Genomic DNA, 22291 nt, shown 5'->3' on the forward strand with positions numbered 1-22291 from the left:
ACACTTAAATGCAATGTAACTTGACATGACATGACATGGATGAAAATTCAGCAAAAGAGCATGAGAAGAGATAGTAGGAGGGTAGAGAGTATTCAGGAAGAGATAGTAGTAAATCTCAATAAAGAAATAATGGATGCTCCAGAATAGTCAAAAAGATAGGAGAAATGAGAAAAAGTCATTAGACTTAGCAATAATTGCTAACTTTTAAGAGAGAAGTTTCAGCTGAGTGATGAATTGGAAGCTAGACTACAGAGCATTTAGAAGAGAAAAGAGAAGTGGAGGAACCAGGTACAAATAGCTTTTTCCAGGAGAGGAGAGGAGAAGGAAGAGAGATATAGGATGATAGATGATAGCTAGTGGGGTTACTAAGATCTAATGAGTTTCTTTGGCAATCATGGCAGAGGACTGTCATGTTTGTAGGCATCAGGTTAAGGCTGAGCAGACAAGAATATACTAAAGATTAGAACAAGATGGGATGAGTGTAGGCAATATGCTTGAGAAGATGGAGGGGAGCAGAATCAAGGGTTGGCTTGGATGAGAAGGCCATGTTTTCATCAAAGACTGGAGGAAATAATAGGTCATGAAAAAGTGGGTATTTACTTCTTTCAGTAAAGTATGGGATGAAGTCTTTAGCTGAGAAGGGAGCAGAGAAAGGGGCTGTGAGAGGAAAGATAAGGAGGTTTTGAACAGTTGCTTAGGGGATTAAAGGAGAAGTAAAAAGATTGTCTTGCTGCCAGGAAGACCCAATTAAGATCAGTTGCCATAATTTTCGTGGAGCATCAAGGTAGAATAGTAGATAGAGCACTCAGCCTGTTATCAGGAGGACTTGAGTTCAAATTTGGCCCCAGATGCTTATAAGCGAGGTGATCCTGGGCAAGTTTCTTAACTCTGTTTAGCTCAGTTTTCTTGTCTATAAAATGAGCTGGTGAAGGAAATGGCAAACCATTCCTTTGTCAAGAAAATCCCAAAAGGGGCCTTAAAGAGTCAGACACAACTGAACAACACCTAACTTTCTAGTGGATCTAATTAGCTGAGTTATAGGACTTCCTCTAGTTCTGTTCAACAGTGGGCAAGTAAGAGCAGTGAGGCAGATAGTGAAGGAATATAGGGTTGGGGTTTTAGCAAGGCATGAGCAACAGTAGGAGAAGGGATTTAAAAGTAGAGGATAATATAATGTTGCTCTAATTAACCAAAAGGTTGAGATTGGATGGGGGATGAAAAGTGAAGTCAGAACAGGGCTGACAGTATAAGAGAGTACTGAGAGTTGGAGGGGCCAAAGATTAGGAAGAGGAAGAAGAACAGATTTAGGAGGAGTAAAGCATAGGGGAAGATGGGATATTAGATTATGCTCACAAAAAGGAATTTCAGATGTGTGTGTGTGTGCGTGCTTTTATCATGGAAGCAGAATACCTGTGGCTGATGGGAAAAGATCAATGATCTGTAGCTGAGGTGGAATAAAGGAGTAGGTCATGGGAGTTCAGTAGATCAAGTAGCTAGAAGGTTAGGTAGCTCATTGCCAAGTTCATCCTCTACCTCTTTGATGAATCTTTCACTTTGTTCTTGAGAATAAATTCTGATATTTTCTATGAAATTTCTATGATTTATTTGTAAGTATTCTTAAAAAGCAACTAGTTAACAGAAGTAAGCACTGTAGGAATTTAATCCTCATATCTTGTAGGGAGGGCAGTAACATAATGTTAATTGCAACAACTTTGAGGCCAAAATTGCTGTTTAAGAAAAAAATCTGTGGAAAGAATGTCTTTTAAAACATAGGATCACAAAACTCATGGATACATCATTATATATGTCGGAACACGATGATTGGCTTAATAAATAGGGTTGGTCTTAGAAGTGAAATAGTATAGTAGGTATAAAGGTGAAAAATCTAAATGACCAGTAATTGGGGGCAGCTGGGTAGCTCAGTGGATTGGGAGCCAGGCCTAAAGATGGGAGGTCCTAGGTTCAAATTTGGCCTCAGACACTTCCCAGCTGTGTGACCCTGGACAAGTCACTTAACCCCCATTGCCTAGCCCTTACCACTCTTCTGCCTTGGAACCAATACACAGTATTGATTCCAAGATGGAAGGTAAGGGTTTTAAAAAAGTAAGTGACCAGTAATTTCAGATTGCTTATAATTTGCAAATAATAATATACACATTGGATAGTCACTTCTCTTACCTCTTTGGATGCTAGGATTTCACGGAGTTCTTTCTTAAGATCAATAAAACGATCATGAAAGATGGCCATAGCCCAAGGTTCTTGGAAGAAGCTGGTTAAAAAAGAAAAAAAATTCATTATCCAGTGAACCTCTCATTATCACTGATAAAGTATTTACCTGCTTTTTTGCCTTTATAAATTACAGTTCTGGACCCATCATGATCGTTTGTTCATAAAATGCCTCCCGCAACAGCATGGTCAATCAATTTTTTTAATGGATGTTCCTGATGTACAGCCAGCTTCAGTAATTACATTTAAAGTGGTTTAATTCAGAGCTGTGGCAAGACCCAGTGAAGAATCCTGATTTTATCAGAATTTAAAAGCCTGAAGACTTGTAAAGAACTGTGTCTCCATTATCTGTCCTCGTTTGAGAAAAGCAGATTGCAGGATTAGCTGAACTGCTGCATAAACAAATTAAATTTGTGTAGACAATGACACAAATGTTGTTCATCATTAAGGTTTCTGGATTAATAATGACCAGAAAACAGGCCACCACAGTGTCACAATATGTTCTTCACACTGGTGCACGGATATTTAATTGAATATTCTTCCATGAGAAAAGTTCTTTTTAATATTTATATACATTTAACTTTTAATAGAAAATTATTTTAATGAATACTTTCTATCAAAGAACAATGTAATGGCTATTTTATAAATAGTTAACATTTATAAATATAACTGAGTACAATTGGTCAGCCAAGAACACTTATTTTGAACTTCCAGTAACACAAATGTAAATTCTTTAGAGCATCAGAGACACATTAACTAAAGGAGATTTAATTCTTCTTTGAATGCATATGTATGTGTAATTCCCATTAGTGTTAATAGATGTCATGTGTGAGAGAATACTAACCCAGAAAGAGTTGGCGTACTGGGATTAAATAAATGGACATTTTGTATTTTCTAAACTTTAATTAATAGTCATCTTAGTTCAAAAGAAATTACATAAGAGTTTGAATGATGATTGCTCCAATAACAGATATATTGAAGAACATTTTATTCCATTCTCTAAAGTCCTGCCAAATGTGAATTGACTGCTGCATATCTGGGCTATTGTATACTGCCTGGTTGTTACATGCCAGCTTCAGCATTACTGAGCAAGTATTTTAAACTCTCTTCAAGATCAACTGTTCAGAACCAACGTCATTGACCAGAAGAGGCTCTGCTTAAATTGTCAAAATGGCCAAATTAACCAACTTGATTGTTTGGGGTATGTATACTCTACTTTGAACTGTAAACTTCTATGCAAAGGCAATGGGTTTTCTGAGTAGTATTCATGACTGGCTGGTACTAAATACTATTATTGGAGAATAAAAAGTGTTAGCTTTCTGGAAATAAATGAACCGACCATGTAACATGCATTGGAACTGTGAATAATGATACCAGTTGTGGAAAGAGGTAATAACATGGATCACAATGAAAACGGATGGACATTGTGTTTGAAGAACTGCTTTCACTGGGCATCTTTTAGCACTAATGGATATAATCATTAGCAGTGTGCCCCAGGGAAATTTGCCCAGACTCCTAGAAGACTATATCTGCCAAAGCCACCGAGTCACAAATGGCATTACTCTTGCTGTAATAAAAGAACTAACTTGTTTTTTCAGGCCTATATATCCAAATACAAATGTTCAGATCAATTGGTATAAGCAAACAGCTCTCATGGAGCATCCCAAGTAAGACTTACTCATTTCCTTTACATTTTCCCATTCTGCTTCCAAATCCATAAAAGAGCTTTCTTCCAAGCCATAGTATGTGTCTAGAATACCCTCTCTACAAGAGATCTCTCCTACTCCTGCAACATAAAAGAGCTGCTGGATTCCTATCTTGTACAACTAGCTGGAAAACTGAGTGGTAATGATTCATCCAAATAAGATCCTAGGAACATAGTTACAGTTGAAAGGTTACTAAAAGATGATCTATTGGAATCCCTTCTTTTTATAGTTGTTAACTTTGGTTTACTACCAAAGCCTAGAGAGTTTAAGTGATTTGCCCAAGATCCTTTAATATACTAAAATGATTTCTCTGTACTTTGTTTTTCTTTAAAACATATTTCCCCATTATCAAATCAGCCCTGCCAGCCTTAGATGATAAATTCTTACCACGAAGGGGGCCGGGGCATAACCTATGTCAGCATAGTGTCTAGAACATAGATATACAGAAACAAGAGAAAATGTTTTTGATGAGGACAGTGATGATTACTTGCTCTATCTTATTTTCTATTTCTCCTCCATTCCATCTCCAGAGCACCCAGATTAAACACAATATATTTAATAAATGTTATTCACTTATTGAAATGGAATGCCTTTCCACTGGAGTCCCTGCCTCAATTACAATAGTGTTAAGTGGGTCGAGAGACTCTGGCTTGCCCCATACCTCTCTCCATTTCCACACACTTCTCTGTGTAACAGGTGTAAAACAGTTAGCCGGTCTTTTGGGAAAAGTATCAACTTTTAGTTTTAGCAAAGTGTTTTCTACAAAAAAATGTTGTAAGAAAAACTTACCTCTCCCTGAAAAAAAAAGATGTTCCAGTGCTATTTTTGCATGTCTAATTTCTTCCTATGAACAATGAGGTGATTTTTAGAGAATTTCATTTATATTCCTTCTCTTAAAGAATAACTCTTGGGTTCCATTAAAACAAAGTGTGATAATGAAAAAGACACCCTTGAAAGCAAACCAACAAGTTGACTTCCTAAGGCCCATTTTGAATTTTATTACTGCTTCAACAGTGGTCCCCAAGGGCAAGCTGCAAAGGGGGCTTGAAAGCATAATGCTCTTCACTGTTGAAGATGAAGCTGGCAAGCTCCCAACAGTGGCTTGTAGGCTCCTAAACTATCACGAGAACAGCATCTGCCACATGTGTTTGCATCATTAAGTCTTTCATAACCTGCCAAACTGATCAAGCTAAATGTGTACAAGATGACAGTATTAGCTAGGGGCAAAACAGGGATTTCAAAACTTGGTCGATTCCTGAAAAGGAGACAGGGCCCACAGTAGGAATCCTATTGAAAGGTTTTCCATATCTATTGTGGCTGTCTTTGGAAGGTATTTGGAATTGTAGAGTCTCCAGGAAGGAAACTAATAGCTCTTCCCAACATGTTCCTGCTTTTCACCAAGGGGCAACATTAAAAGTGTTCCATGTCAAGTGTTTAAATTTTGCAATACAATTTAGCAATGCTTCCAAATTCAGATGAAGTGGCTGGCACTTTGTAGGCAAGTTTAGGTGCTAGACATACATTGAAATCATTAAGAAATGAAACATTTTCTCTGAAAATCCATACCTCTGACCCTACTGCTGACATTAAACTCATTTAACTAATGGTGGCATTTTGTAGTGTTCTTTTATAGTTCTTTTTTTTTTTTTTTTAAACCCTTACCTTCCATCTTGGAGTCAATACTGTGTATTGGCTCCAAGGCAGAAGAGTGGTAAGGGCTAGGCAATGGGGGTCAAGTGACTTGCCCAGGGTCACACAACTGGGAAGTGTCTGAGGCCAGATTTGAACCTAGGACCTCCCATCTCTAGGCCTAGCTCTCAACACACTGAGCTACCCAGCTGCCCCCTCTTTTATAGTTCTTAGAGCTACGGTGGCCATTTAAAAATATTTAGCAAGATGATCTTAGTTCTAATGATGTCCATTTCGTTCATGTTATATTATATGTTTTAGCATTCCAGCATTTACCACAGCATTTCCCTCAGCCCCCAAACTGCTTAGTTAGGTGTCCTGCTTGTAGGTATCTGCCCAGAATTAACTTTGATGCTTACCTTCCACTTCTGCTTTTGGTTTCTTTGTGTCCAAATTTGGCATTTTCTCTCTTTAGGACATTTACTTTTACTAGATAAAACAAGGCTGCATAAGAGTCTTGGGAGAATGGATTCCTTGGTCCCATGCTCCTTTTAAAAACTGCTATTTCATCCAACACACACTAAGTATCTTATCAATTCCCAACATGCAATGTTGGGATAGCTCTGTACTTTCTTTTTCTTTTTTTTTTAATATTATTTTATTTGGTCATTTTCATTCATTGTTCATTGGAAACAGATCATTTTCTTTTCCTCCCCCCAACCCCCGCCACCCCTTCCCTAGCTGACAGTGCGATTCGTCTGGGTATCACATGTGTCCTTGCTCTGAATCCATTTCCTTGTTGTTGGTATTTGCATTAGGGTGCTCATTTAGCGTCTCTCCTCAATCATGTCCCCTCAACCTCTGTAGTCAAGCAGTTGCTTTTCCTCTGTGTTTTTACTCCCTCAGTTTGTCCTCTGCTTGAGGATAGTTTTTTTTTTTCTCGTAGATCGCTGCAGGTTGTTCAGGGACATTGTAAAGCCATTACTGGAGAAATCCATTACGTTCTCTTGTACCACAATGTGTCAGTCTCTGTGTACAATGTTCTCCTGGTTCTGCTCCTCTCACTCTGCATCACTTCCTGGAGGTTGTTCCAGTCTCCATGGAATTCCTCCACTTTATTATTCCTTTTAGCACAATAGTATTCCATCACCAACATATACCACAATTTGTTCAGCCATTCCCCAATTGAAGGGCATCCCCTCGATTTCCAAATTTTGGCCACCACAAAGAGCGCAGCTATGAATATTCTTGTAACAAGTCTTTTTCCTTATTATCTCTTTGGGGTACAACAAAGAGTGCAGCTATGAATATTCTTGTACAAGTCTTTTTCTCCATTATCTCTTTGGGGTACAGACCCAGCAGTGCTATGGCTGGATCAAAGGGCAGACAGCCATGTATCGCCCTTTGTGCTTAGTTCCAAATTGCTGTACTTTCTTTTAATGTGGTGAGAACTAAAATAACTGATTCTGAAATTAGCATGTGGTGAAACAGAACTGTGTGACCATTTCCTATAAAGGACAAGTATATTTCATTGGGTGAGGTTTTCATGTTATGATTAAAACTTGATTATTAAAACTCTAGGCTCCATTAATTACCAAAATGAACTTGGTTGTAATTGCCAGAATGAGATTTGATTATCATGAATTTTAGAAGTGAAGAGACCCTTTGTATTTGAAAGGTGACCTTTATTGACTAGGAAAGAAGGACAATCCCATATTTATTTATTTATCTATATTTACCTATACACTTTTAATCATAATTTACATGTGTCAAAGCACTTTAAAAAAAGCAAAAACAACCTTACCTTCTGCCTTAGAATTGATACTAAATATCAGTTTCAAGGCAAAAGGACAGTAACGGATAGGCAATGGTGTTAAGTGACTCCTAGGGTCACAGAGCTAAGAAGAATCTAATATCATATTTGAACCCAGGATCTCCCATCCCCTAGCCTAGCTCTCTATCCACTGAACTGCCTCTGAAAGTGCTTTCACTTTCAAATACTTTTTTCATGTTTGATCACAGTATCCCTTTGGGGTAGTCAGGGCAGATATTGATCTATAATTAAAAAAAATAGATTCAAAGTGACTGTGCTTTTCCTAGACCTACACAGCAAGGATGTTGGGGTCTAGACCCAAGGCCTTCTGACTACTAGTCCAGAAAAGTGAGTTTCTGAGTGAAATCAGAGGCCCTTTTAGAGTCCTATCTATTACACTACAGTGGAGACACAGAAGAGAGAGGAGTGGATATGAGATGGGTCTTGAGCAACTGTTCTACCATTAAATTCACCATTAAAATTTCCCTCCATCATTTTGGCATGTCTCTGTAACCAATTGAGAAAAAGGGTTGTAGCTCACTCCCCCAGGCTTAAAAGAGGGGGGCGTGGGGGAGGACTTTTGCTGATTGTGGTTATTGTCCTGGGTTGTTAAATTTCACTCTATCCTGTTGGAGAAGAGGACCTGGATCCCCAGGTATGCCCCTGTAGGTGTCTTCTGCTGCTCTTGCTGAGAAAGAGGGGATGCTACTCACTACCCCCTGTATGCTCCTTTGGTATTTCTAATTAAACTATACGATTTTCTCTTAGGCATGTGAAATTCAAGAGCCTATTGTTTTAAGCAATGACTGGCTCATCTCGCTCCTCTGTGAACCCCTTTTAGTCCCAGCAACAGACCCCATAGTAGTCTAATTCTTTTTACTCTCTGTCCATGGCACATGTTAAGTCAGAGATTCTTCCCTTTCCCTCATCCTTTGACCAGGTCTTAGCCTTGAGCTTGATCAAATCGAATACCAACAAGAAAACTACAAGTGGAATTGAGTTTTCTTCTTCTTTTACTGAAATGTAAGAAATGGTTAGTCAATGCATATATATATATATATGTACATATAGATATATAATATGCATGAATTTAGGGTTATATAAATATATGTGTATTTCTATACACACAGAGGGACTAGATCTTTGATTTCACTGATTGATATAGGGAACCCCATGAAGAAACTCATTCTACTTATGCAGGTTAGCATCTTCTCTGTAACTTGAGACTTAGAACCCTGAAAGATAAATGACTTTCCCAGAGTCACAGCCAGTATCCATTAGATGTAGGATTTAAACTGAGGTCCTTCCTAGATCTGGGGCCAGTTTTATTCCCTATTTCATGGTGTCTCTCATATGCATATGCATATGTATATGTATATGTATATGTATATGTATATGTATGTATACGTATATGTATATGGTAGCCAAATACAATATTTAGCTTTATGTATATAGCCCCAACCCAGCATTTTCCACATTGATAATCTCTACTAATCATGACTCAAAATAATTTTCATTCTAAACATTGAATAGCCAGTTATTTACCTTGCTGACTATGAAAATTATGAGTCCTAAGCTCCAAACCTAAGGGCAGGTGATGGTTCTTAGATTCTCTCCTAGCTTGCTTGCCCTAAGCTCCATTATGAGAAAGACATCATGGGGTAGTGGAACCACTAGACTTGGCATGAAGAGCAAATTGGTTTCAAACCTCATCTCTGACATTTAACTTGACACCGACATGATAATGTAGCATCTGGTTATTCCCCAGTTAGAATGTAAGCTCATTGTGAGTATTAATTTATTTATTCTTTGACTTTATATCCTCAGTGCCTAAAATGCTTATTGATTGATTAATAAACATCTCATGGTTTAATTAATTAATTCATAACCATCAACATGGATGGGTCAGGAAAAGGAAGAGGTGCCCATCTTGCCTCTGACTGCTATCCTAGATCCTCACCCAACCACTCTAAGGTTCCTTCTATTCAGATAGATCACTCTATGTAGATTGGTAATTATCTTTCTTTTTTGTTAATAGCAAAATTTTGAGCTGGAAACCAACTAACAAAGAGCTTTGGTATAGCCAATGCTCCATTTTTGGAGTGCACTCCCTCTTCATCTCTATCAGAATCTCTACCTTCCTTAAAGGCACAGTTCAAATATCAATACAAAAGGACTTTCCTGATCTCCCAGCTGCTATTCTCTTCTTCATCTCAAATATTACATTATAATTACTTTGTATATATTTTAGATTTATTTATATGTGTGGGTGCTGTTTTTCCAGTAGAATTTAAATTTCTTGAGGGAAGAGATTATCTATTTTTTGTCTTTGCATAGTCAGTGCTTTGCATAGTGTACATACTAGGTGCTTAATAAAATTTTGTTGATTTTTTAAATGTAAACTACACTTTTCTGCCATTTATTGTTAGGGAAAGGGGACAATGACATAAAAAAGGGCTGGAACTATTGATTCAGTAAAGAATAAGCAATTATATCTATTATAATATGTTGTAAGAATCAGAACAGATTTGCCTCTATCTCCAACACCGTCTGTATTTATCTCTACCATTCTGAATAGTGAGATTTAGTCTTCATGCCAATGATCTTGAGAAGTGAAGGATACACATCCAACAAAAAGTAAGTTCTATTTATTATGGCATGCCTTCTGTCTTGGAATTGATGCTAAATATGAATTCCAAGGCAGAAGGGCTAGGCAATTAGAGTAAAGTGACTTGCCCAGTCACATAGCTAGGAAGTGTCTAAGGTGAGATTTGAACCCAGGTCCTCCTCACTCCAGTTCTGGTGTTCTATCCATGAATACATTTATTTTTAAGAATATTTATTTTTGTTATATTTGAGTTCCAATCTACTTCTCCCCTTCCTTCTCAACCTCACACTAGAGAAAGTCAACATTTTATGCATATATGTGAAACTATATAATACATACTTCCATATATCAGTTCTTTTTCTGGAGGTGTATAGCATCTTCCTTCATAGGTTCTTTGAAATTTGTTTGAATATTCATATAATTCAGAATAGCTTAAACATTCATACTTACTCTTTGAATATTGTTGCTGTTACTGTATGCAATGTTCTCTTGGTTCTACTCATTTCTTTCTTTGTTGTTTTATGCAAACCTCTTCCATCTTTTTCTAAAATCAACCCACTTATCATTTCTTAGGGCTAATGCATTTAGAAGAGTTTTCAAAAGAAAGGTGTGAAACAGAAATTGGTTTCTGGTTGACACTGAATTAACTATAAAATAAAATTTACCAAAATACTTCATTTCCTGAATGGTATAGTTAATTGAAGTTTTACTTATTTTTTTCCCAAGAACATACAAATAGGCATGCCAAAATACCTACAGATACTTAAAAGGGAGGTCCTATTTCTATGGAGAAAGTATTTAGCTTCTTGATGAACCACAAGTTTTTTAGATGACTAGTGGATGATTTCTACTTAGTGGTTCAATATGATTATATTTAAAGCAAGGCATACCACTCACTCTACTGTTCATAAAGCATTAGTTCTCACAGCCTAAAGAAGGGACTATATTTAAAAAATAGCTAACATTCAAATTATAATTAATAGAATTAAAACTCTTAGGGAACTGGTTGAGCTGGGGCAGAGTGGTAGAGAGCTCAGGCCTGTTTCAAAAAATCTCCCTTAAATACAGTTATTTTCCATTTTGATAGAAGAAAGCACCCCAGGAAGGCTGAGCAACTTAAAGGAATGGATTTTAAAATCCCAAATAAAGTATATTCTGTTGTAAAAAGGAGTTAGATTCTGATCCAGTAAGCCTTAATCAAATAATAGCAGCTGAATTACTGCTACTGGGAATGTGATAGACTTGTACTAGAATTGAAGTGATGCTTTATATCGCCTCATATGAATGCTTTAAATAAGAAATGTTGAAATGACATTTTCAACTTATGACATTTTGAATAGTGATAATATTACTATGAAACTAACACTAAAAAAAGAAAAAGAGAATGCTGTGAATGTAGTACCAATCATAACCAGCTCTTCCTCCAGAATGGATGGTTCTCATGCACCAACCAGGGAAAATAGCTAAACTGGTCTATGCTTTAATTAGTTGCAATGTCAATAATTTCCTTCTACTCCTAAAGGAGTCAAACTGATTTTTTTCTCATGAATTTGACTCTTCAATTCATTTATATAACACTTAAATTAATTGTGTATATTAACATAAAACATATATATAATATACAATTGTGTATATAAGTACAACACATACTATTATACTGCTATAATGATTGACTTGCCAGTATAAAACAATTTTGTTGTTCAGTCATATTCAATTCTTTATAACTCCATTCCCCATTTTGGGGTTTTCTTAGCAAAGTTACTATAGCAGTTTGACATTTCCTCTTTCAGCTCTTCTTTTATTTTAACAGATGAGAAACTGAGGCAAACAAGGTTAAGTAACTTTAGGGTCACACAATCTGAAGCCAGATTTGAACTCTATCTTTCTGATTCCAAGCCCAGTGATCTATCCAATGTGCCCATGAAACAATACTTTAAGTAATAAAAAAATCAATATGAGGTTGTGAGCATCCAATGAGTCAACAAAATGGTTTGGCCGATTTTTCCATGAACAAACCTGACTTGGTGAGTAACTTGGACTTCATTAGAGTCAAGTCACTTGTCTACACAGAAACAATAAATTTTGGCTTAACATGCAAGAATTTTATTTACAATGTCTGCGAATTGGTTTATAAAGCACTGTTAGTAATTCATTTGGTACTTTGCACATCTAGTGACATCTCAATCTAATTACTGTATACAAAGTGCTTTCTATATAATTTCATTTAGGCCATATTTTTAAGGACGTATATATTCTTTCATCATACAAACTAGATTAATATTTAGCTTCAAGTACTTTCCTACTTCTTCTGTCTATAATGTTTCTCTTTATATGCATAGCTTATTAGGAGTTGCAGCAATTAAACCAGTAAAATAAAGCTACTACTACTGAAAGTTTTCTAGCTATTTACATTGATTTGTTATCATAAGTTCAGGACTAATGGTACAAAGCAAGGTTAGCATTTAATTCCAGGAGAAAAGAAAAGCTCTTAGAGCTTTAGCTTCCCTTCATGTGTTCTTCCTTTCTTATTCTGCTTCTCTCTTCATAAAAAGCACAACCATTTTCCTCTAATTAGGCTGCAGAGTACTGAGGAGCATTAGTCCCACTCAGCCACTCAGTCATGCTCACAGCTGTCCCCATTTCCTATCTATTTTCTGTAGCAATATGTGTGCATGTATATATTTCATGTAAGTCTGAGGGATACCTTTTTTGTGACTGGTGCCCTAATGCCTCAGGAACTAGTAAATGCCAGAAAACAAGATATTGCCATCTTATTATTCCTTTGGTTAAACAATTTCTCATATTTAAAAACTATGAGCAATTTAATTAAAGCACATCAAGTATATTGCCACATTGAATAAAAAGAGTGCTTTCTTTTTAAGGTTCTTTTCTAGTAGATGTAATTCCTATTTTTTTGTCAAGAGGTACAATTAAAAATCATCACCTTCCTGATGTCTCTGTTATAATTTTGGGTTTGAGGTTTCCAAGATTCAAGCATCAAAAGTGCAACTAAAGTTGAATTCTCTTTTCAGTCTCATACAAATTACAATTATTGAATCTATTTTAGTTTAAAGCCTCAAATACACATTATGTGTGTATAAATTATCTCTAAGTTGAAAAGGCTATAGGATTAAGTTCACAAAATCAATTTAGTGTGATTATAATAGTTTGATAATTTTTTAAAAGCACTTTGGGTGGTCACTAGCAGAGTGTAAGATATAAAAACTAATGTAGTGGAAACTCATGAAGAAAATGTTCATATGTCATTCAAGTGCTGTTTGACTTGCATTTTAAAAACTGAATTAAGGAGCACTGCTCATTTTCAATGAAAATGTATTTTCATGAATCCATTTAAACTAGAATAGAATTTTTAGAGCTGATTAGAATCTTAAAGATCTTTAAAGTAGTTGACGAAACTGAAGGTTAAGTGATTTGCCTATGACAGTGCTAGACATATAATCTACTTCCTGGTTTCTAGTTCAATTATGCACTTGTTCTCTCTCTCTCTCTCTCTCTCTCTCTCTCTCTCTCACACACACACACACACACACACACACACATACACACACACATACTGTCCTTCTGACTTCTCCCTGCTGATTAGTTAGTACACCAGGGAGAAGAAAAGATGCAGTCACAGAAGGGAAACTTCTTATGAAACCTGTGCAGTGATAGTATGGCCTTTCACATATACCAGAGGCTCATCTGAGACTTACTGTTGCTCTCTGAACAATTCAAATGGTCCATAGACAAAAATAGTAGCTAGCCTAATTAAATCTACCAATATTAGAAACAGTTCTTCTTCTTTAAATATAACTTATTAATAGTATATTTGTTTCTCTGGTTGACTCTATCACATTCCCTATAGCATCTGTTTCTATACTTCCTTTCCTTGCCATCAGTCTGGCATAGATATTGGATGTGTCAAATACTGACTGCCAGTGAATCTGAGGCTACAGCCCTCATGAGTGAACCAGATTAAAACATAATTGGAAGATATTTAGGAAAACAAACAAAAATATAGTAGGACATAGAGAATGTGTGATTTTCTAAGCTAATGGGCCTTCTTCTGTGTGCTTCTGTGGCCCCATTTCTTTTTAAAATTGACACCACTGATCTATATTATTCTCTTTTTTCTTAGCAGTTAACTATCCTTCCTAATTCTACACCTTAAATCTCAGTATCATCCCCTATTTTCTTCTCCTTTCTTTCAGTCTACAGATAAAGAGATGGGACTTCTTTCCCAGGCCAGCCAATTCACTTGTGCCTTCATCTCATTTCATCTTATCTTCTCTGGTAATTTCCTAATCAAAGTTTTTATTTAATGGTCTCTTTACTGCTGCCTACAACTACCTCTTGTACCTTACTAATTTATTCTATCCTTAAGAAAATCCTGTCACTGTACCCTGACATCCCCCTCAATCTAACATCTTATATCTCTTTTCTCTCTCACAGATAAAGTCCTAAAAAAGTTTTCTAGATTTTTGGCCTTCATTTTCTGACCTCCTGTTCACTCCTTTCAATCTGGCACCAGTTGGATGGTATCTATTTAATTAAAAAACATTCTGTGATCACCAGTTTACCATTTACTACTAAATCCATTGAATTCTTTTTATTTTAGTCTTTATCCTTTTTGACCATTCTGCAGTTTTTGATGCTGTTGATCATCTCCTAATCCTAGATATTTTTTTCCTCCTTAGGTTTTCATGTTTGTGTTTCTTCTGACTCTATCTCTTTAAAATTTTCAGTTTCTTTGGAATCTCTAGTTTCTATTGTAAGATTATTGTCTGTGTCCCACACCATTTATTTGGATGTACCCATGGCTCTGTCCTGAGTTCTTTTCTCTTCCTTTGCCATACTTCATCTTTTGGTGATATTATTAGCTGATATTTGTTCAAATATGATTTATATGCTAATTACTGCCCTCAAAAAATCTGTATGCTCAGGCCATACCTCTCAAGAACTCTGGCTTCACCACTTCCTGCTGGACAGTTCCACCTTGAAGTCCCATAATCACCTCAAACTTAACATTTCAAAAGCAAAACTGTTTATAGTTATAACAATCCATCCCTCCTCTTAACTTCCCTATTTATATTGAGTATTATCTTTCCAGTTACCCAGATTAAAAAAAAGTCAGTTATCATTGACTTTTCCTTACTTGCTAAATCCAAACAGCTACCCAGTCTTGCCAATTTTATATCTACAAGATTTCTCATATACGTCCCCTTTTCTATTTTAGGCTATTATCACTTTTTGCCAGGACTATTGTAATATATTCATAATTCATCTCTTTCTCCCCATATGATCTTTTCCCCTTGCCAATACATACTCCACAAGTTGCCAAATTGGTATTCCTAAGGCAGAGGTCAGACCATGTCACTCTTTTGCTCAAGGAACACCAGTAACTTCCTATTTTCTCTAGGCTAAAATGCAACTCACAATTTGGATTCATACCTAACTTTTAAAAATAATTCTTATCTCCAACTTAGAATCAATATTTTGTATTGGTTCTAAGGCAGAAGTCTGGTTTAGAGCTAGGCAATTGGGGTTAAGTGACTTGTCCAGGGTCCCACAAATAGGGATATCTGAGACCAGATTTAAACCCAGGATCTCCTATCTCTAGGCCTGGTTTTCAATCCTTTGAGTCTCCTAGCTGCCCTCTCAAACTTATTTTTTCATGTTGATTTTTATTATATATTTCACACTCTCTGTGTTCCAAACAAACTGGCCTTCTTGCTACCCCCACAGATAGTATTTCATCTTGTTTCCTTTTCTTTGTACACAGGCTGTGGTCCCTCCTTTTCTCCATCTTTTTCAATTCTTAGATCCCCTCCATGACCATTTTTATAATTACTTTACTTTGTATCTATTTTAAAATTTTTTATCTGTATGGTTATTATTTCCTCTCAGTACAATATAAATCCTTAAGGACAAAGACTATTCATTTTTCTTTGTATTCCTTGTGCTTAATAAATGCTTGTTGAATTTAGTTGAATTTTTTTGGGGGGGAAAAATAAGCTGTTGCAGTCTGTAAAAGCAAGGCAGTCTGCTGCTATCCAATACCTTGGTGCTGAAACAGATCAGTACTCTTAGCAATGCTATGGCTACTGGCTCTGGTGCTGATTTTTTCATGAACAGATATGTTCTGTTCCTGTGCAAACATACCAGCTAATTTGATTGGTTTGATTGATTTGACTCAGCAAGTCAGTTAAAAATCAATTTTAGAAATATTCTCAAACTCAAATTCCACTTAAAAATCATTTTGAAAAATCTGTGTAGTAAGTAATTCAGAAAGATTTGGGCCTCTTCCAACTTTTGATAACACTAGCCATAATTTTTTTAAAATAGAGATTCATGAAAATGACACTAAAACGTTTTCTAGAAAGTTTCTTACCTTTTTTTACTATATAAATGCATTATTGGAAAAAATATAGCTTTGTACAGAATTGTAGTTGATACCTCATTGTTGAAAACTGAAAGTTCTTTAATCTGCTCTATTTGATTCAATCTTTCAGATTTTATATCTAAATTGTGTATCTATTTAGTGATTATCTTGGCATATTGTTTGAGGTGTTGGTCTAAACAGAATTTCTGCCAGACCACTATCCAATTTTCCTGGAAATTTTTGTTAAATTGAGTAGGAGGAAGATAATGGACTGAATTACATTTGGAAAATTAAACTACTTTCAATTATTTCAACCCAATCTCAGGACAAAAATCCATCTTTTAATATAAATATTCAAGTTATTTTATATGACTTTGATTTATGGTACATTTCAAGCTCTAAAGAATGAAAATCCTAGATGGCTCAAATGCCCCAAAAGATCTGTGACTTTATTGAGAAATTCCTTTCAGTGGCAGATTGCAACCCATTCATTCCTACCCAATGTATACATATCTTACTTTCTTATTTCCATTTACTGGCATAAGTTCTCCAGTTCATTCAATGTGCTTCAGGCCTTTCTCTTTATATCATAGGAGTATTGGTAGAGCACTCTATGTCTGCTATCTTTTGCTTTTGCTACATTGTGAGTTCATTTTCTTCCTTTCACAAAAATATTTGATAATATTTTTATACTGAGCCTTCTCACATGTACTGTGCACTTTTCCATTGACCTCTATGACATAATCAGCTTAGTCAGAGATAGTAATATTCCAGATCTTGCTGTCATATAACAATACCAGTTAAGTGTTAGTATTGAAGATATAGGCCTTTGTTTTCAGGGGAAACTTGGAGTTGGTAAAAGAGTTTTTCAACTTCCTACAGGCAATTTAGCCTGTTCTCCTCCCTCTATTCAACTCTGGATCCAGTTCTTCATCCATCTTTACTGTTTGTCTCAGATAAGCATACTGTTAGGCAAGCTTTAGATTGTGACCACTAAGAAGCATATTGAAATCTAAGCAACAGATATTCATCTGCTTGTTATTTCCTTGTGAATAAACAGGCCAAACTCTTACCCATGACTACAGACCTCATCTAGGAAGTACTATAGCTAAATGTGATCAGTACAATATTATTTATAAATAGGAGCATCTGGAGGACCTCATTATTCATAACAAATCTTTTCTCAACCTAGATTTTGTTCTATATCTCTTTAATCATAGTGGCAAATTTTTTGGTGTGCATACATCTCCCAATATTATGATACATCCAGCATTTATTATTAGGAGGGTATTGAACAGTGTTGTTCCTGATATTACATCTGCCAAGGAATTCTCAATGATCTTGATATACATTAGGAAAGTCCATGCTTTCAAAAGTTGTCAAGGTGGGATTTTGTTAATATAGAATTAAGTGCTTTTTTAATGATAAATAAACCAAGTAGAGTGGGACCTCATATTCTTCACATCTTTCAATCAACTATTAGATGGTAAATTGTTTATTATTTGTGAAAGCTTGATTATTCCCCACTAATACCCTCAGCAAGGATGTTCTCAATTCAAGTCAACAAAAGAAATATTTTGTGTAGACTGGAGATAGTTCTTTGTTATTCTCTCAGTTGTGTTTTTTTCAGTATTAATGAAGTCTGAAAATGTTCCTGTACCTTTGCTATCTTCCTCCACTTTATATAACTCATATATTGGTTCCTCAATGCTGTCCCAATTTTTTCACTTTCAGCATATATTTCTTCCATGTTTACTTTGTCCAGTTCAGTTACTTTCTTCATTTTGATTCTCACTAGTGTCATTTCAACTTCCTTTACCACCAATAGTTACGATTTTAGAGGCCAAGTATGGTGGCTCCAGCATCTTTCAATTTTTTTATGAATTTTGCAAAACATTCCCCATAGTTCTTCTATTCATAGACTTCTTTTCATTTACACATGTAAATGCCCTTGGGATAACTCTGTTTAGTTTGATATCTTGCCAAGCTTTCTTTAATTTGGTTTTGACGCTCACTGCATTTCTCTATTTTATAAAATGATAATAGTAATAACCATCCATTATCCTCTATAAGATTTTACAGGAAAAAATTACATTGTAACTTGGTCTTTAGCAGGTATCTCTCTCTACTTGGCAGGTAAGTAAAATGTTTATTGACTAAAGTGCTTGCTTTTTGGCCTTTTCGTTGGGGGTGATTATTTTTGGTTGTACTTGGTGGTATTGTAATTTCTTTTGTTCACATTTGACTTAAATTTTAGCAATTTGTCTAAATTTGGGATTTAATCTTCTAATTTTGTGCCATGCCTTTTTCTATCTTTTTAGTTTATTTAAATTCTTATATCAGATCTGAAGAGCTTTACTATGTACATACAATTGATTCAGGGAAAATTCTCACATCAATAATACGTCTGGCCAAAAAAGAGTTCACCATCATAGTGATTTGTCTTTCTGTAACTGGCAAGTGGGACTTTAGGAAACAGATTTAGTTTGCTACCATGAGCATCCTGAAAGTTTCCCCAAGATATAAAAGCCTATGACAACTTGAATTCTATGAGAATGGCCTTTGCAAACTCAGAGCCTCTTCAATGTCAGAGTGAAGCATCAAAATATGACATTTTGGGGGTCATTAAAGTTATTTCCAGGAAATATGGGATTGGAAAAAGAGATGGGTTAGCCAAGCTTTGAGAGCAAAAAGTAACAAGTAGCTTGCATAACTCTTATATTGGAAACAAAAAATTATTAAAAGACCCATGAGAAGGTTAGTTAGGTAGGGCATATCTGGATCATTTGTAGGGTGAAAATGGACAAGAATTGCGTAGAATGAGAAAGCATAGATAGGTTAAGATCTGTATCATTAAAAGGAATACTTTAATCAAGGCAATAATAACTACATTGAGCATTTGTCATTAGTAAGACAAACATTTCACCTGAACTTGATTACTATTTCAGCTCTGTCCATAATTGACCATGAGGTTATATTGCACAATTTAGGCCTTAGTTTAATCCTGTTAAAGAATGGGCATTTGACTTTTGACCCAATCTTTCTCCTGAATTGATATTTTCAAGGTCACAATTTTTTTAGTTGACTGGCTGCTGTTTCTTATTCTCTTTCTCTTGTTCATTATATTCCTCTTGCTTCTTAAGTGTGGGATTCTCCTATTGTCTTTAGCCTTCTTTTCTGTTTCCCTTGGTGATCTCATTCAGTTCCATGGCTAAAATTATCACATACATACAAATGATTCCAAATATATACATATGTATATATATATATATATATACATATATATATATCAATCATGCTCCAATTTCTTCCCATCTTACATAAAAATACCTGTCTACTGGATATCTTACACCAGCACCTAATACTTGAGATATTCATAATTTAATTCATATTACCTGTGAGCTTCTATTTCTTCATCTGTAAAAGGATGGAGTTAAAATAGAAAATCTTTAAAGCTCCAACCCTCATTGATAGGATTTTATGAGCCTATCTTTCCAGCTAGATTTTTTACTGTTTCCCTTCACATATTTTATATTCTAGTGAAACTATAGTATTATATTTTTCTAATTTTACCCTGTACTATTCCATACCTGTGGAATCACAAAAGTCAAAGAATGCATGCCTGAAATGGGCTCCGTCTTCATATATACCTGTTTAAACTCTTTCCCTTACCTTCAAAGCTTATTTCAGACACTATTATGAAGCCATTACTTACATGAACCCATGATCTTCCCTTTCTGAAGTGATCACTTGCTTCTCAAATTTTCTTTGATTTGCTTTCCTTTCTCATTATGACATTTTATTCATATCACATTTATTTGTGAACATTTCACAATCCTTATCCCCTCCCATACAAATATACTGGAAGATGTATACACACCATAAAGTCAATCTTGTTGGTAAGCTGACACTGCTTTTTGAGTCAATTGGCAACGAACTGGGAATTGAAGGGATGTCTGTCAATAACGGAAGGACTAAACAAGTTGTGGCATATGATTATGTGGAATACAATTGTGTCATAAGAAAAAATGAATAGGTAATTTTAAAAATGGAAGGACCTACATGAAGTGATGAAGAGTAAAATGAAAAGAACCAAGAGAGCATTATATACTGCAACAGAAATATTGTTTGAAGAATGACTTGTGCTAATCTACTTCCAGAGAATGATGAATAGAAATAAGAAAGACATTACATATATCTTTTTGTCAAATGATTCCTTCTCTAATGAGGGTGAGGAAGGAAGGAGTTAATTGGCTATCTTATGTAACAGATAAACTAATTATTTTAGTTTATTTAGATAAATTAAATTAATTAAATAAATTTTAAAAAATAAAAAAATTAATTAAAAAAGATGAGTTCAAATCCAGGATTAGGTATAATTTATCTGTGTGTTCCTGAGCAAGTCACTTGACCTCTGGCTCTCTCAGTTTCTCCAGGTATAATAAAAGAGAATTAAAAGCGCCTACTTCCCAAGGTATGTGGATTTAATGAGATATTATTTATAAAGCACTTAGCACAGTGCCTGGCATATAATTGTTGCTTATTAAATACTTATTTACTTTCCTCATTCTCTTTATATTTCTAGCATCTATGCTAGAGCTTTGTTTATACTACAGGGTATTCAACAAATATTTATTAATTGAATTATGTAGTACTGTGCAAATTAAGAAGGTAAAATCACAAAACAGACTTATTTGCTATAAATTTGCTATAAAAAGACTTATTTGCTATAAAAGACTTTTTACTTTATAAAAGCAACAAGGTTAAACATTTGATTCCTTTAAATAGTAAGATGATCTGGTATATACCAAACATTGTTTTATTCTTAACATTTTGTTCATGTATACTTTTTCAGGAAATATGTTTAAGGGAAAGTGTGTATATGATTATGAACATCAGTTATAGATTTATATTAGTATTCTTAGATTGATGTTATTTTTGAAGGTGTCAAAAGTATGTCTACAAAAAATTAAGAAAATTATTAATATGATCTGTTCAACTCCTTTCAGAATACAGGATTGCTTAAATACCATAAAAACAATCCTTTTCATTGATGATTCAATCTATTTTTTTAACCTTTACCTTTCATCTTGGAATCAATACTGTATATTGGTTTCATTGCAGAAGAGTGGTAAGGACTAGGCAATAGGAATTATGTGACTTGCCCAGGGTCAGATTTGAAGCCATGATCTTCCATATCTAGGCCTAGCTCTCAATCCACTAAGCTACCTAGCTGCTTCCAGTTCAATCTATTCTTTAAAATCTTAAATGAACTTCAGATTTCCCAGTTGGGGTAAGTATAGTTCTCAATAGATTTGACTGTCAAAACATATGTCTATTTTTATTCTAAAATGTTGGTTTTTTTATATGAACCTTTCAATTTTCATTATTCCTGTGTTCAACATGGCTCAGGTACTTTGGGTATAATCCTTTCTAGCAACAAAAGTAAACTAATTAGTCCTCAGTGGTCTATTTTGCTATTAACCTATAACTTGAGGCACATTGGTTCCTCAAGCTTTCTCATCTTTAGGCTGAAGACACTTTCCCCAGGTTTTGACATCTCAGGTCATTATCTAACTTATTTCCTCTCTTCACTCTTGAAATAGCTGTATAACCTAGAACTACTACTTGGGTTGAGTTCTTATCAGTAATGTATAGGATAGCAATGTATTTCCTTCTATTTGAGACTGTATCAGAAGAGCAATGTTATACCAAGGTATAGATATCGATCCTTTATAGCTAGGTAATCACATTATCCAATTTTGCTGGACATTGTTGAAAACAAAGTCACTCTAACAATTTGAAACATGAAAACCACACACCCATAATTCAATAAATAAGCTACTTAAGTATTATAATGTCACAAGTAAGAACAGATTTTGTATCATATCATCAAATTTATTTTCATTAATGCAAAATGAATG

At 35.1% G+C, this 22291-nt stretch overlaps 1 protein-coding gene across 6 annotated transcripts in view; it reads right to left on the minus strand.

Annotated features, from left to right (window-relative positions):
- The window catches only part of CFAP61 (cilia and flagella associated protein 61), a 402581-nt gene that overhangs the window by 4300 nt on the left and 375990 nt on the right, over window positions 1-22291 (minus strand). For all 6 annotated transcript variants that reach the window (XM_056813840.1, XM_056813843.1, XM_056813842.1 and 3 more), the window contains one exon: window positions 2179-2269. In XM_056813840.1, the coding sequence (XP_056669818.1) occupies window positions 2179-2269 (91 nt within the window). The remainder of the gene's footprint in view (window positions 1-2178; window positions 2270-22291) is intronic.

The sequence above is a fragment of the Monodelphis domestica genome, chromosome 1 (genome assembly GCF_027887165.1).
Source record: "Monodelphis domestica isolate mMonDom1 chromosome 1, mMonDom1.pri, whole genome shotgun sequence".
NCBI classification, from domain to species: domain Eukaryota; kingdom Metazoa; phylum Chordata; class Mammalia; order Didelphimorphia; family Didelphidae; genus Monodelphis; species Monodelphis domestica.